Source organism: Talpa europaea, assembly GCF_964194135.1.
Source record: "Talpa europaea genome assembly, chromosome: 8".
Lineage (NCBI taxonomy): Eukaryota > Metazoa > Chordata > Mammalia > Eulipotyphla > Talpidae > Talpa > Talpa europaea.
In genome coordinates this window covers 23,105,803-23,122,588 of record NC_140075.1, presented here as the reverse complement: position 1 = coordinate 23,122,588, position 16,786 = coordinate 23,105,803, and the positions used below count along the sequence as shown (strand labels likewise).

The following is a 16,786-nucleotide window of genomic DNA, read 5'->3' as shown; positions in this document are numbered from 1 at the left end:
GAAAACAGTATGGTGTTTCCTCAAAAACTTAATTACAAAATTACTATATGGTCCAGCATTTCCACTTCGGGGCATAGACCCCACAGAATTCAAAGCAGTGATTTAAGTGGATATTTGCACACACACGTACACTGCATTTTCACAAGAGCCAAAAGGTAAAAGAAACCCACATGTCTGTCATCTTCAGGGAGGGGCTCATCTTTGTGGGGGGATGGTTTTGTTAGGGGGAAGGATGTCCTGAGCAAACTCCTCAGGGCTTTGTGGACGCCACCCCCACTCCACCAAGACACTGGGAACAACAAATCCCAGGATCCCCAAAGGGAAGGGTGCGAGGACCCTGAGTTGGGTTCTTGACCTGCATCTCCTTTCCTCCATCACTTAGACCACACTCACACACGGAGGTGGGTAGAGGGGATTCGTGCAAGCCATTAACCCGTGTAAAGGCAGGAACTGGACCACAGTGCAGGTTTTCTGATCCCATGCAGACCGGGTAAAGGAGGAGTCAGAGTCCTCAGTGGTTTTGCAGGTCTTTTATTGGGGTTCACCAGGCATATGGCAGGCAGGGGTGCTGGCTGAGGGGCTGGGAGGCCTGCCAGCCTCCCAGCCCCCAGCAAGTCTTTACTCTATCTGGGCTCTCTGGCGTTCTCTGCTTCTGCTTCAGCTTCTCCTTCAGGTTCTGCTGCTGCTGGCTGGGGCTGCTGCCGTCCCCATGACGCCGCCCTTAAAAGCACAGTCTTAGCTCAGCTGAATCCCATCTACCTATGCCCACACCCTATTCCAGGTGCCCGCCATCAGGCATGCATTCAGGACAAGGATCCATCATCTATCCTGATGGCGGAAGGGCAGAAAAGCCTGATTATTTTCTTTACCCTACAACCCGGTTAGAGAAACCAAGACCCTTGGGTATCAAAGCCCAGATCAGGAGGTGCAACACCCAGAGACTATCCGACCGCTACAGGGAGGGCCAGGGGCACAAGCAGTTACAGAGCAGCCCCGATATGAAACGGGTTGCCTGACTGTGTCCCCCCCCCAACCCCCCGCGTGCCTAAAGGGGCCTTATGAATGCTAAACTGCAGACACACACAAAAGGTCGATGAAAGGTTTATTGACAAGGGAAGGGGAACTGGGGAAATGAATAACTCAGGGAGATAAGTTCGTAAATGCGTCCTACCCGTTCCGCTGACCTGGAATCCCAATGACCCGCCGAGCTGGCCAAAAGTCCAGCGCGCCACGCTGCCAAGAGAGACCCCCGGTTAAATACTCGAGCAGAGAGCACAGCAGCTTCACTCCACCCTCCGGTCCTCGCACCCTTCCCTTTGGGGATCATGGGATTTGTCGTTCCCAGTGTCTTGATGGAGTGGGGGTGGCGTCCACAAAGCCCTGTGGAGTTTGCTCAGGACATCCTTCCCCCTAACAAAACCATCCCCCCACAAAGATGAACCCCTCCCTGAAGATGACAAAACCTAACGCAGGCCCCACAACGGGGCAGCCGTCCCTCTGCCCACCTGTGCCTGTGCAGGTGCTTCTTGTCACCAGCTCTCTCCCTCTGCAGGGCAGCAGCCTCCTGTCTGCCCATGACCTGCACCTGCCAGGACTTCTCCTCATTGACCTCCCTCAGCAGAGGCCGCGCTCCCCAAGGCCGCCCACCTGCAACCATGCAGGCCTCTCTCAGCAAACCTGTCCCTTTCGGGGCAGCTCTTCCTGCCCTCTGGTACCTATGCAAGCGTCTTTTATTCCTCTGTCCCTTTCCCTAATAAACCTGCTCTTCAAATATAACTAATGTCTCTGCCTCTTGGAGAAACTCGTCTGGGAAACTCGCCACGTGCCGCCGAAACGGGATCTCTGGTGACACCTTTCCCAGAGTGAGCCCAAGGGCCCTGTACCCCAAACCCACTGACTCCAAAAAACCCCATCATAGGGCCTCCGTGGCGGTGCAGTGGGTTGAGCACAGAGCTGTGAAGCTGTCCACAGCCTCTGCAGCGCAGGTTCAATTCCCAGCCGGCCAGGGAGATATCCACATGCCGCAGCACACCTCTCCTGTCTCACCCGCTGCTCCCCTCAGCAGTGTCTTCAGCCTGTCTGCCTGTTCTGCTCCCCACTCTTTCTGGTGAATTCTCTCACCCTCCTACGCCCCTGACCTGTTCCCCAGTTCTTGTATAAATAAATATATCTTTAAAAAAAACCCACCGGGCCTCCCCTGGTGGCGTAGCGGTTGAGCGCTGGGCTGCGAGGCTGCGAGGCTGCCCACCACTTCTGCAGCGCCGGTTCGTTCCCCTGCCGCTGGTGAGGGTCCCACCAAAAAAAAAAAAAAAAAAAAATCATATTCATACTACATATTTTGGAATATTACTCATTTTTTTATTTTAAAGATTTATTTATTTATGCATACAAGAACTGGGGTGTAAGCCAGAAATGCGGGGAGTGAAAGGATCCATCAGAGAGAGTAGGGAGCAGAACAGGCAGATGTACTGTGGTATTGTTATAGGGCAGCCCCGATATAAAACGGGGTGTTTGACTGTGGGTCTTTACCCACGCGCTTAAAAGGACTTATCAATGTTTTACTGTAGGCACATGCGAAAGGTTAATAAAAGGTTTATTTATAAGGGAAGGGGAAATGAGGAATGTACAGCTCAGGGAGAAAAGTGGGAGACAAAGTTTTAAATGAGTCCTATTCGATCCTCCGATTTGGAATTTTAAATGGCGCTCTGAGAGCTGGCCACAAGCCAGGAGTCATGAAGCCAGAAGGCGAGCGACAGGGAGCCTGCACAAGGCCCACGTGTTTGGTTTTTATACCCAACCTGGCTGCCCAACTCCACCCTCAGGTCTCAGCCACCTTCCCTTTGGTGGTGATGGGATTTGTTTTTTCTAATGTCTTGATGGCTTTAGTCTAAAGTGGAAGTAAAGTTCATAAAGCCTGTATGGAATTAGCACAGGACATTCTTTTTCCCTAACAGTATCCCCCAGCCAGCAGGGATCGAACCGGTGCTGCAGTGGCTGTGGAGAGCTTCACAGCGCTGCGCTCAACTCTCTGCGCCACCAGGAGAGGCCAGATGAGCCTGTTTTGCTCCCTACTGTGTCTCTGATGAATCCTCTCACCTCCCACCCCCACACTTCTTGCCTAGACCCCAGTTCTTATAGGCAAAAATAAATACAGAATCTTTAAAATAAATAAATAATAAAAAGGAATGACATTCTGGCAGGTTACGAGGGATGAAACTTGAGGACATTATCCTAAATAAGTCCATCACAAAAAGACAAGTACTATGTGATTTCACTTACATGAGGTAAGTTTTATAATAAATATATCTTTGGTTTTCTTCCTGTTCCTGGCAGGCAGCTTCTAAAACCACTGGAAGTGATAAGGGATAAAAGTGTCTTTGTTATTCTCAAAATCCCTTTCAACCACACCTGAATTTACTTTAATGAGGTAACTGTTGGGGAAATCCTCTGAGGGCTGGTTCCTGGGAGAATCAACCCAGAGATTAGAGGTGGAATTTTCAGTCCCACCCCTCAACCCTCTGGGAATGGAGAGGCTGAGACTAAGTTAAGCATTTGTGTCTACTCTGGTGACATCTCCGAAATATCCTAACAGGTGTCATTGCCCACATGTGACACCGTATTGGTGCAAAAACTTCTTGGCAGCATAAGTAAGGGCACGAGTGCCTATGATCACAGACACCCGGGGCAAGAAGTTGGAGAGCACCAGGCGTGCGTATCTGTAAGTACAGATGCCCAGGCTCAGAAAGAACTAGAGACAACACAGAGAGAAGCAAGGGATCAAAGGGGAGATTTGGAGGGGCTAGGGAGCGAAGTTGCTGCCTGCTTACCTTCCTGCCTGCTGGACTGTGTGAAAAGTCCCCCAATTCAAAGTTATAGGCATATCAGAGCTACTGAAGGCCCCAAATTCTCTTCTCATCTGCCCGAATCTACAGTGGACCTGCTGGGTCTGGGGTGGTGGCACAACAGATGGTGAACAGAGATTCATGGAAGGAAACTCAGAGGGTGTGGAAGCTTTTTGTTCCTCTTCCCCCACACCTTGTCCTGTGCATTTCTTCCATTTGGCTGTTCCTGAGTTATATCCTTTTGTAGTAACTGGTGATAAGTAAACTGTTGTCCTGAATTCTGTGAGTGGTTCTGATGGAGGCTAAGAGTAGAAAATTTGGGAAGGAAGCATCGCAAGGCCAGAAACTGGCTCACACGAGGCCAGAAGCTGGAAGTAGGGGAGGGTAGAAATGTGTTAATCATTAATTAAACATGCTATATAAACAGTAAAGTATCAGGCGGCACAGAGTGAGGTGCAGACTGGGCAGCGATGTGGAGATTGAGGACCATTGTGAAAGAATCACTGGTCCTTCCAAATTGACCTAGTCAAAGCAAATATAGAAAAAATCCTTAGGCCAACCCTAGCAATAATTTAATAGCAGTTAACAATCCCACAAAGGAACGAATCCCTTCCAAAGAGACTGTGAGGCAATTCCTGCACTGGTAAGATAAAGCAGGTGTTTCTCTTCACCCGCTGGAGGGAAAGGCTGTCCTGAACAAACTCCACAAATAGGTTTTATGAACCCCCTCCGCCACCCCAGGCCAAAGAGATACGAGACACCAAGGACTACAAATCCCATAATGTCATCAGCACCCAAGGGAGGGCTACTGGGAATTGAGGGTGGAGTTAAGCAGCTGGTTTTGGTATATAGCTAGACATGTGGGCTCTGGGGGATTCTTGGTTTTTCACCGGCTTTCACCATGCTATTGAGGTTCCAGCTCAGCGGAAGTGGTAGGATGCATTCGCCAATTTATCTCTTTCTCCCTGAGTTATTCCTTTCTTCTTTTCCCCTTTTTGTAAATAAACCCTTTATCAACCTTTTTGTGTATGCCTGCAGTTGAGTCTCATTATAAAGCCCTTATAATTGCAAGGATGAGGACACAGGCCAACCCATTTCACACTGGGGTTGCCCTGTAACACACCAATCTTCCCCCTTTGCCAAGCAGCAGAGGCAGCTCTCCCCCAAGGCTGCCCACCTCTTTTAACAAACCTGTTAAAAGAGGCTGCAGGCCTCTTTTAACAAACCTGTTGTAGGGTAAAGAAAATGTCAGGCTTTTCTGCCCTTCCGCCATCAGGATAGATGATGGATCCTTGTCCTGAATGCATGCCTGATCGCGGGCACCTGGAATAGGGTGTGGGTATAGGTAGATGGGATTCAGCTGAGCTAAGACTGTGCTTTTAAGGGCGGCGTCACAGGTACGCCAGCAGCAGCAGCAGCAGCAGCAGCACCAGTAGCAGCAGAAGCAGAACCAACGCTGGAGAGTCCAGATAGAGTGAAGACTTGCTGGGGGTTGGGAGGCCTGCCAGCCTCCCAGCTCCCCAGCCAGCACCTCTGCCTGCCATATGCCTGGTGAACCCCAAATAAAAAACCTGCAAAACTACTGAGGACTCTGACTCCTCCTTTACCCGGTCTGCATGGGATCAGAAAACCTGCACTGTGCCCAGTCCGGCCTTTACAATTGGCGTAAGTCAGCAGGATCCATGCAGACGGGTATTGGAGCCCTCCGAAGACCTGGAGAGACTAAGGAGAACAGACTGTTTGCCTGTGATGACGCTGGAGGTGCCGTGGTGGCACAGAAGGTGGATATGGTCCGGAGCTGTGGGATGAGACCTCGCATGGAGGAGATACCCGAGAGGACCAGTGCTGCACCTCCCCCTGCAGTGACCTTTAGGGCTAATGGCTATCACCAAAATCCCTAGGTTTGGCTGGGCAAGGAACCAGCGCAGGGGGAGAACAGCAAAAAACTCCCCGAGGCAGGGGAGTACATCAAAGTTCCCTGAAGACATGGATAAGACTACGACCACCAGGAGCTAAAACCTTATCTCTTCTTTCTAAAACTACAAACTTTATCCCTTCATTGTCTTTCTAAAACTTCCTTCTTTCTTCTATAAAGGTCATTTGTTGTTAATTAAAAAAATCATATGAAATCCTTAATACAAGGCTGACTCAAATGAAACGTTACTAAACCCTGTAATAATTAAAATATAGTTTAAGTGAAAAAGTAGCTAGTAAAACAAAAAATGCGATCATATAGCTTAAAAACAAAATTAATGGATTATCTACTTAAGAAAGAGGCTAGGTCCAGATGTAAACCACTCAGCAATAAGCTAAATCCATTCACTGCTCCTGTATATATACTGGCAACTAACTCAAATAATGTCGCACTCAGATTTACACTCTCTCTTGAAGTGTGTCTGTTTGTCATTTCTTTAGCCGAATCCCTGACCACCCTGTGCAGTCTCTCAACCCTGAGACGGCCTCATCGTTCACTGCTGTGCTGGTCCACGGCAGACCAGCCAACGACACCGGAAAGGACCAGGCAACGACACCAGAAAGGATCAGCCAATGACCCCTGAGGCAGCAGGCCGCTGCTGATGCAGGGAGAGGCCAATGGACATGGACTGATAAACTTGGACTGACAATCGCGCCAGAAGGCGGAGGACCTTGGCAGGTTATGGTTTTTTTTTTGAGAATCTGGGGGTGGCCAGTGGGCCTTGATGGCCAAAAGCAGCTTGTGCATGCCCAGCAGCCAGGTGGAGGAGAAAAGCCAACTGAGAGGCAAAAGCTGGTGCTGATGCTAAGTTGAGAAGCCTTAAGCGGCTGTTAAGCAGCCTGGGTATGCTGAAGCCCTGTGAGTCTCGTAAAATCACCTGTGGGTGATGCCCTGCTCATTCTTGAGCGAGGGTGAGGAGCTGAGGAACCTGTCCTTGGGGGACGGGTGGGGAACGTGGCTTGGGGTGGCGCCCAAGTCAAATGTAGACTTTTGATCCCCGACCCATGTGCTTGTGCAGTGGGTTGGCTTGAGTGCAGGGGTCTGTGAGTCGCATGGGTGGCCATGAAGGCCGAGTGTTGGAGCGACTGCAGACAGAAACCCTGAGGATTGGCGATTACCCCCAACAGAATAAAATTGCCAATCCCAGAGCTAGTGCATCCTGGGGGTGGATGCTGTGTGTGCCTTGTAGCCGAGACTACAGCCGAGAAGGCCAGGAAGCCTGATGGCTCCTGGTGTGATATAGTAGATGCCGTGAGTGATTTCCCCTCCCTCGTATGAGCAGTGCCTTTGGCAGCAGATTTGGTGGCTCATCTGCTGGTACCAATAATTGTCTTTTGCACTAGGTTGGTGCCCTGCCTGGACTTATTTGTTTTCTGTTGTATTTTGTTATATTGTATTTTGTTATATTTGATGTATTTGTTTTTGTGGGCCATGGCTGCATTGTTTTTTTGCTTAGAAAATTGCATATATATATGTATAGACTGTATGGCAGAAAACCCTGAGGGGGTGGACTGTAGGGTAAAGAAAATGTCAGGCTTTTCTGCCCTTCCGCCATCAGGATAGATGATGGATCCTTGTCCTGAATGCATGCCTGACTGCGGGCACCTGGAATAGGGTGTGGGCATAGGTAGATGGGATTCAGCTGAGCTAAGACTGTGCTTTTAAGGGTGGCGTCACAGGGACGCCAGCAGCAGCAGCAGCAGCACCAGCACCAGTAGCAGCAGTAGCAGTAGCAGCAGAAGCAGAAGCCAAAAGAGAAGCTGAGAAGCAGCAGAACCAACGCTAGAGAGTCCAGATAGAGTGAAGACTTGCTGAGGGTTGGGAGGCCTGCCAGCCTCCCAGCCCCCCAGCCAGCACCTCTGCCTGCCATATGCCTGGTGAACCCCAAATAAAAAACCTGCAAAACTACTGAGGACTCTGACTCCTCCTTTACCCGGTCTGCATGGGATCAGAGAACCTGCACTGTGCCCAGTCCGGCCTTTACACCTGTCTTTTTCAGGGGCAGCTTTTATGTCCGTGCAAGTGTCCTTTACTTCCCTTCCCTTGTTATAATCTGCCTGCCCTTTCAAATATAACTAGATGTCTCTGCCTTGTGGGGACTCCTGACTGGGGAAACTTACTGTGTGCCGCTGAAAGGGAAGCTCTGGTGAAACTTTTCTCAGTTAACTCAAGGACCCTGCTCTCTGCACCCAACATCTCCAGACCGACATCAGCTCTAGCAAATTAATCAATAGAGGATCTGGGAGCTTCTGATTGCCATCTGAAATTAGAGAAGGGGAGGCAACCGAGTGGGGTCAAATTCCTTACTATTATTGAGGCGATAGATAAGTGATACTGAAATTGGCAAGAGCAGAGGTTTTGTGAGACCTACTCAGACCTGAATAGATGTGGAGTTGGGTATTGTCAGAGGCTGGGGCTAATTTCCATAAACTGAAGGCCTAGCCGCCTCCCTTTTGTTGTCTTTTCTCCGAGCAGGCTTGCTCAGCTGCTGGTGATCCTTGTGGTCAGAGAGATTTTTACCTTGAAATAGTTAGACAGCCTAGGTGAATTAAATTGCAAGCTGGCAGAAAGGAGTTGCCAAATATCTTGCCTGAACAGATGGACTAAATCACAGCTGGCAGGAGCTGCTTAACATCTTGTTTTAACCCACCACACTAACAAATGGCCACATCCTGACAGATGGTACCCCATCCTGGCCATTCTGGCACCACATCTTGACAGGAGGTGCCATATATTCTGATAAAAGCCTTGTTTTATATAACTAATAGCAGTAGCATTTCCTAGAAGGGGGACTAGCCAAGGGCCCACATACATAGATCATAAAATTCTTGAATGAGAGTGACCAAGTTTCATTGGCAAAAATAAGGACACGGAATGGCTCAGGCGTTTTCTGCCTTCTAGCTACTAGCCTCTGCAGCCGTCACCTGCAGCTTTGCTTTCCTCCTAGGTTTCTTTACCCACACATGATAATGTATTGTTGTATGGAAGTACTTAGGTGCATGATTAAGGGGCACGAGCACCTATAAATATGGACATCGGGGCTGAGAGATTGCAGGGATCACGGGAGACATCATGGGAGATCGAAGGGGGTGCTGCCTGCCTGCGGTCTGCTTGTGTTTGGTCCCCTGCTTCAGCATTAAAGTTGTGTCAGATAGGGCCTCCCCTGTGACGCAACGGTTGAGTGCTGGGTTGCGAGGCTGCCCGCAGCCTCTGCAGCACCAGTTGATCCCCGGGTGAGAGTCCCACATGGCGCGCAGACCTCTCCTGCTGCCCGCTGCTCCCCTCAGCAGTGTACTTTGTCAGTCTGCCTGTTCTGCTCTCCGCTCTGGCTCTGGTGAATTCTCTCACCTTCCCGTGCTTCTGACTGTACCCAGTGCTTGTATAAATAAATAAATAAATCTTTAAAAAAAAAAAGTCGTGTCTGATATACTAAGCCTCCAAAATTCTTTTCCGTTTACCCTTATTTGCCATGAAACTGCCTGGTATAGAACGGTTTGCCAACAGCATGCCAAAACACACACCAGGATGGAGATCGGGACATGTGACATGAAGAAGTATGTAATCCATCTGCAAATAACCCCAGTATAATCCTGTCCCAAATACACTGTGACAGGGAGTGTAGGGTAAATGGAGTGGTCATGATACAGGGCAGGGAGAGGGGCACTCCAGACCCCGCAAACCTACCTGCTTTAAATAGGTTCTGCCATCTGCTGCATCAACACAAAACATATGAAAATTTAATGGGAAGGAACTTTAATACAACTAGGAAACAAGACAGAAAAGACAAAGAATCTAGTTTCTAGATCAAGCACCTAAAGTTACCCGACCCCTCATGGGTAAAAGTCCATCTAAACGGGATTGGCCCAGAGCAAGGCCCCAAAGCCTGCCCCAAGTCTAAAGCATCCTCCAGTGGGGACCCACAGAAAAGGATCAGAATCAACCAGACGAGTCTGGAGGGAAAAGAGCAAAATCAAAATAAAAACTGCCACTGTCACCTCCCCACGGGTCTCCCCCACATCTGTGTCAACCAGTCCACAACCAAAAGGCAAACGCAGTTTCTTTACGTGTCTCTCGGCTCCATGCGCCTCCTCCAGGTCTCCTTCTGGCTCCATCCTGCTTCCTTCCTCAGACTCTTCTGCAGCTTCTTCTCTCCCTGCTCAGCTCCACCCTCCATTTGGGTGGGGCAGGGAACCTGGAACCTCCCCCTTTCCTGGGGACCCCCCTGCTACAGTCAGGCTCTTTTCCACCTCCCCCTTGCTAGTTTCTACAGCCGCCATCTGCGGCCTATGCAATAAGTGCTTGTGAGTGTGAGTATGGGGCACATGCACCTGTGAGTATGGGCACTTGAGCCCAAAGAGCACAGGCATGTGGTGCGCATGTGTGAATGCTCACACCTGTGCCTAGAGGGGAGGGATAAAGGCAGCACTGAGAGAAGGACGATTCTGAGACCATTCTGAGACAACAAGAGACTGAGCGGAAGAGTGCGGGAGAGAATTCCAGAGAGAAGCCAGGGAAAATGTAAAGATGTGTGTGTGGGGAGGTGCGGTGTGTGTGGGGGGGGTGCTCAGTTACCTGCCTCCCAGACGCCCTGCCTGGCCTGTGCTTGCCTTCTTGCATGCCAGCCTCTGCCTGGTGCGGCTGTGTGCCTGGTTCCCTGAGAGAGCATTAAATCCTGTAAAATCTATCCAGGGCTCCAGGACTCTTTTTATCTGACTCAAATTGACAGTGAACCTGCCCTGTGTATGCTTGCACTCGAGGGGGCAGCACAGTTTCATAATAAAACTTTGGTTTCTGTTACCTTTATACACTTAACTCCCTTCTATTCTGCCCTGGTAAATGAACTCCTTAAAAACCTTCTTATAATACGTATTGTCTACAGAGCACAGTACCTGTGATAGGAATTCAAAAAAGGTCCTTGAGTCACTCTTCAACTTCATTTTGTTATACCATTTTTAAAGATTTATTTTTATTTATACATGCAAGAACTGGGGTACAGGCCAGAGTTGTGGGGGTGAGAGGATTCACCAGAGACAGAGTAGGGAACAGAACAGGCAGATCAACTGAAATACACTGCCGAGGGGAGCAGCCAGTGAGTCAGGAGAGGTCTGCTATGCCATGTGGATAGCTCCCTGGCCAGGGATCGAACTCGTGCTGCAGTGGCTGCAGATAGCTTCATAGGTTACGTCTTAACCCCTTGCGCCACCAGGGAGGCCCTCTTTATAACATTTTTGGAGAAAGAAATAACCCCAGCTAGGAGCTGCCCTGGTGGCACAAGGGGTTAAATCTCAGCACTGTGAAGCTATTGGCAGTCACTATAGGATGAGTTTGATCCCTGCCAGGGAGCTACCCACGTGGCGCAGCAGACCTCTCCTGACTCACCGGCTGCTCCCCTCAGCAGTGTACTTTGGTCAGTCTGCCTGTTCTGTTCCCCACTCTGTCTCCGGTAAACCCTCTCAACGCCCCCCCACCCCCGTACCTTTGGCCTACACCTCAGTTCTTGTATACATAAATAAATAAATCTTAAAAAAACAAACAAAACACCTTTTCCTAGTTCCCTTTAGGGAAGCCAGCCAGGAAATTTCTCTTTTGATGCTACCTCCCTTGTACATGAACATAAGTCTAAAAAACCTTGTCTGGTTGTAGTCTGTCATGTCTCCTTGTTAAATTCTTTTGCAAGAAGCTAGAATCTCTAAGAAGAGCTGAGCTGGTAATAGTGTACATGCAAAATCCCATGGTGGCTGGGGAGGGAGGCAATAGGCAGGCCTCAGAAAGGATGGCAGCTACTTTCATCCAGGTTCACAGGTCTGCTTGGTCCTATCTTAATTGATTGTCCAGACCCAGCAGAGTCACTTGGACATCATTAGACAGTGAGGCCTACCTGTAGGATAAATGGAAGTGATCAGATTTTTCCACCCTCCCACCATTAGCATCAATGATCAACACCTGCGGTCTTACATGGTGGCACTTGGAGTGTGGCGTGGGCTGCGCAGTGGGTGCACCTAAGCTGAGAGACTGAGCATATAAGGGTGGCATTACAGAGGACACAGCACTGGAGGACCATGCGGCGGAGTGTAGCAGAGACCAGCAGGGAGACCACGAGAGTCCAGAGAGCTCAGAAACAGTAAACATTTGCTGGGAACTGGGAGGCCCGCCAGCCTCCTGGCCCCTCGGCCCCCCTGCCTGCCCTGCACCTGGTTGCCTCACTACAAATGGTGTAGAAAGATCATTTAAAGCTTGAAAATGCCACCGAGGGCTCCAGGACTCTCCTTTACCCATCTGCCCAGGTGCATAGAGACCTGGCTCCTGTGCCTTGCTGGCACTGCACTCCAAAGAGTCCATTTGGGGACAGAACCAGAGCTGGGCACGGGCCGTGGACGTGGTCCCACCGAGAGCTGAAGATGGCAGTGACCGTGTACTCAACGTCGGTCACCAGCGATAACCTAAGTCGACATGACATGCCGGACTGGATCAACGAGTATCTTCAGTTGAATCTGACAAAGATCGAACAGCTGTGCTCAGGGGCTGCCTATTGTCAGTTTATGGACATGCTGTTCCCTGGCTCCATTGCTTTGAAGAAAGTGAAATTCCAAGCAAAACTAGAACATGAATATATCCAGAACTTCAAAATACTACAAGCAGGTTTTAAGAGGATGGTTGTTGACAAAATAATTCCTGAGGACAAATTAGTGAAAGGAAAGTTTCAGGACAATTTTGAATTCGTTCAGTTGTTCAAGAAAGTTTTTGATGCAAACTATGATGGAAAAGACTATGATCCTGTAGCTGCCAGACAAGGCCAAGAAATTGCAGTGTCTCCCTCCCTTGTTGCTCCAGCTCTGAACAAACCGAAGAAACCTCTCAGCACTAGCAGCGCAGCCCATAGAGGCCCATGGCAACACACAACTACTGCAACGTGCAAGGCTGGCCTGGGTGTGGTGCAAAAGAATCCTGGCGTGGGCAACGTGGATGATGAAGCAGCTGAATTGATGCAGCAGGTCAATGTATTGAAACTCACTGTCGAAGATTTGGAGAGAGAGATTTCTACTTTGGGAGGCTAAGGAACATTGAATTGATTTGTCAAGAGATCAAGGGGGAAAACAGCCCCGTATTGCAGAGGATTGTGGACATTCTTTATGCCACAGATGAAGGCTTTGTGATACCAGATGAAGGGGGCCCACAGGGGGAACAAGAGGGGTATTAACAGCCTATATCAGCAGAGTAACATTGGAGTTCTTCACTTCAAACCATGTGCTTAACTGTAAAATACTCCTTTCTATTATCCTTACAGGACTCACTGGTTTCTTCTCATAAGCAAAAAGTACCTCTTCTTAAAGTGCACTTTGCAGAAGTTTCACTCCTTTTCCAAGTTAGGAGCTTTTACCTTGCAGCAGAGTAGAATTAACATCTAGTTGGTGCGTTCAGGGAACACAGAGGCTGACCATGGGGATCACCGAGTGACTGCTGGTAACACTGATTGCTGGAGAAAGTGTTTCTATGTAATACGCTGAGGTGAAGACCTTAGTAGAGAAATGTAAAGACTGAATTAAATTTTAAACTAATGTGAAATCTTGGCAGAGAACATTGTAATAAATAAATGCCTTAAGAATATTTAAAATATGCTTCCATATTTCAAAATATAAAATGTAATGTGACAGGAGACTTCATGTTTTTGACATTGTGTCTGAGGAACAAAGGACCTTGGGACCTGCTGTTCACAGGCCTTGCCGTGCTGCTTAAATCCTTAGAGGCCTAGACATTGGCCCACAAGGAAAGTTTAAGAAGTTGCTCTGTAAAGCCATTTGGTGTCTTTTGACCAATTGCATCTCTGCTAAGAAGCAAGAGGTATTGTTGCCTGGATGAATGAGGATGTGGTACTGCCCTGAGACATTCTCAGTTGAAAAGCTTGATTTTCATTGAGCATTTTTCTGATGATTTTTCCAATTATCCCTGAAACTCTATGCATCGTGTTTCTTTGAAAAATGAGGTGTATCCAGTTTTTAAAACTAACAAATTTCTTTTGGGAACTTGCCCTCATCTCTGGGATTTGAATGGGGCTTGTGTCCCATTTTACTCTCTTTTAAGTTTACATTTAACAAGTTTTTCTCCTCTGCTCCCTGTGCCCACTGGGGACTCCTCTTTGGCTCCTTAAAGTTTGCTGCTTAGAGAGGCTGTTCGGCAGGCAGGCGATGATGCTGCAAGTTCTTTCTGGACCCCTGGCAAAGGGTGTGATCAGTGAAGGCCATCGCTACCTTGGAATCTGCAAGGCTGGGTGTTTTGGTACCTGCTGTCCACAGCCCTCCACTGTTATCGGAATACTTTGCCAGTGCACTAATCTCTGTGGAGATAAAATTTATTAGCATGTTACTAAATGTTTTCTTTTTCAGAAAATATAGTACCATGTCCGAATTATTAATATTTAAAATATTTCATTCCTTAACTCTCCCTTGTTTGCTTTGCCCACAGCCTATTCAGTCTCGGTTTGGCAGAATTCTGCAAAATGTGTGTCACCCACTACTGAGATTGTTCAGACCCTGATGTGTTTGTATTGATTTGTTTCTGGTGGCAGCTTGTCCTAAAATGTGTGTAGAAAGCAGATATTTTATGATAAAATTGTTGTGTAGTGCAGGCTTAGTGTGGAATTCAGAGGAAAACTCAGATTCAGTGATTAACAATGCCAAAAAAAAAAAAATGCAAGTAACTAGCCATTGTTCAAATAACAGCGGTGCTATTTCTCTTTTGTGGCCTTTTAGACTTTTGTTGCCCTAAAATTCCATTTTATTGGGAAGCCATTTTCCACCTGGTCTTTCGTGACAGGGTTTTTTCCTACTTTGAACAGTTTCTAAATAAAATTCTGTATTTCAAGAGTAAAAAAAAAAAAAAAAGAGTCCATTCGGTCATACAAGGTATTTAATGGGCTTTATGAAAACCACACGGGCACCTCCACTCTCCTGAGCAGTTGCTCTAAGTCTTGACAACTGGGTAGAGAGGCGGTCATTTTAGTCACTTGCCTCAGTACTCACCGCCTCTGTTTTTGCCAAGGTTCTTAAGTAATAGAGCCTGAAGTAGGATATGCAGTACAAGGTCATTTATCAAAGAGGCGCCCTTCAGGTGCCCCTGCAGAGGGGTGAGCGGGATAGGGATGAGGAAGGAGCAGAGTTAGGAGGTGGCCTTGGGAAGGCCTAGGTTCCTTTTGAGCCACAGGGACCCTACCAGAGGCAGGGTCTTTTGCTCCTGGAATCTGTCCCTGGCTGGCGCTGTGGTGCTGAGGATGGGCATAACCTCCTGGGGGGGAGGCTCAAGCCAGCAAGTACAACTCCCTAGAGAAGGGAAGCAACCAGTACTTACGGTACTTGGGGGTGGGCACGCTGGCTGGTGAGAGGGTGTTAGATGGGTGCCAAGGGTATCCTCTTCAGTCTCCAAAACAGACTGCAATCCAATTTTCTCCAGCTCCATTGTCACCGCCTTGATCCAAGATATCACTCTCGTCTAGAAGATTCAAAACCCTTTCTGCTGCTCCCCTCCCCCATCCCTGCAGGGGCCCAAACCTAATTCACTCTTTATAAAACAGCCAACGTGGGTCTCAAAGCATATCCATCTCATTGGGGCACTCTCATGCTTACAAACCTCACAAGTTGACTGAAAATAAAGTTCTTGCCTGGTTCAACTACACTTAGTGCTCTCTGCTGAATTCTTTCCCTAGAGGGCAAAGGACCCACTCTTTTGGGTTGGTGCCTATAACAGTAGGAATGAAATAATTTAATCCTGTCTAGGATTTTTTTTTTAAGATTTATTTATTTATTTTTATTTATACAAGCAGTGGGTACAGAGAGAAGCGTGGGAGGGTGAGAGAATTCACCAGATCCAGAGCGGGGAGCAGAGCAGGCAGAAGGACCGAAGCACACTGCTGAGGGGAGCAGCGGGCGGCAGGAGAGGTCTGCATGCCATGTGGGACCCTGGTCGGCGGCCGGGGATTGAACTGGCGCTGCAAGAGGCTGTGAGCAGCTTCGCAGCCCAGCGCTCAATCACTGCGCCACCGGGAGGCCCCTGTCTAGGATTTTTAATGTCAGTACTACTGAGATAGGAAGGGTCCGGGAACAGGACAGGACTCAAAGAAATGCTTTGCAAAATTTTGCCAATTTTACTGTTCCCATGGACTGGAAAACAAGAGGTTAAAAAACCTGATGAGGGGCCTCCCCGGTGGCGCAGCGGTTGAGCGCTAGGTTGCGAAGCTGCCCGCGGCCTCTGTGGCGCCGGTTCGATCCCCGGCTGCTCCCCGGCCACCGAGGAGGGTCCCACATGGCACGCAGACCTCTCCTGCCGCCCGCTGCTCCCCTCAGCAGTGTACTTCGGTCCTTCTGCCTGCTCTGCTCCCCGCTCTGGCTCTGGTGAATTCTCTCGCCCTCCCGCGCTTCTGACTGTACCCAGTGCATGTATAAACAAACAAACAAATAAAAAAAAAAAAAAAAAAAAAAAAAAAAAAAAAAAAACACCTGATGAGGTCCTCCCTGGTGGTGCAAGGGGTTAAGCACAGCACTGTGAAGCTATCCAAAGCCACTGCAGCACTGCAAGTTCCATCTGGGTGGGTCAGCCAGGGAGCTACCCACATGGTGCAGCAGACCTTTCCTGACTCGCCTGCTGCTCCCTTCAGCAATGTACTTTGGTCAATCTGCCTGTTCTGTTCCCCACTCTGTCTCTGGTAAATCCTCTCACCCCCCGCACCTCTGGCCTGTACCCCCCCCCCATTCTTGTATGCATAAATAAATCTTTAAAAAAAATTTAAAAAACCCGAGTCACAGACCTTGAGACCAGACCAGTTAAGCTGGAGCTGCGGGCATACAGCCTCCATGAGATGCTCCTCTTGATGATGGTCACGGTCCCTACATGCCCCCGGAGCTGCAGCTGCCGGGTGTGCACCATCAGCAAAAGTAATAGATTTTAGCCAAGTCCATCTTCCTTGCTTCCTCAGCCAATA

At 48.8% G+C, this 16,786-nt stretch overlaps 1 protein-coding gene across 1 annotated transcript; it reads left to right on the top strand.

Moving 5' to 3' along the window:
• Window positions 1-12,215: 12,215 nt before the first annotated feature.
• Window positions 12,216-13,015, top strand: LOC311174968 (microtubule-associated protein RP/EB family member 1-like; the record flags this gene model as incomplete). The annotated part of the gene is given in 2 exon segments (XM_084239803.1): window positions 12,216-12,839; window positions 12,845-13,015. Coding segments are annotated over 2 exon segments (795 nt in total).
• Between the last annotated feature and the right edge of the window lie 3,771 nt (window positions 13,016-16,786).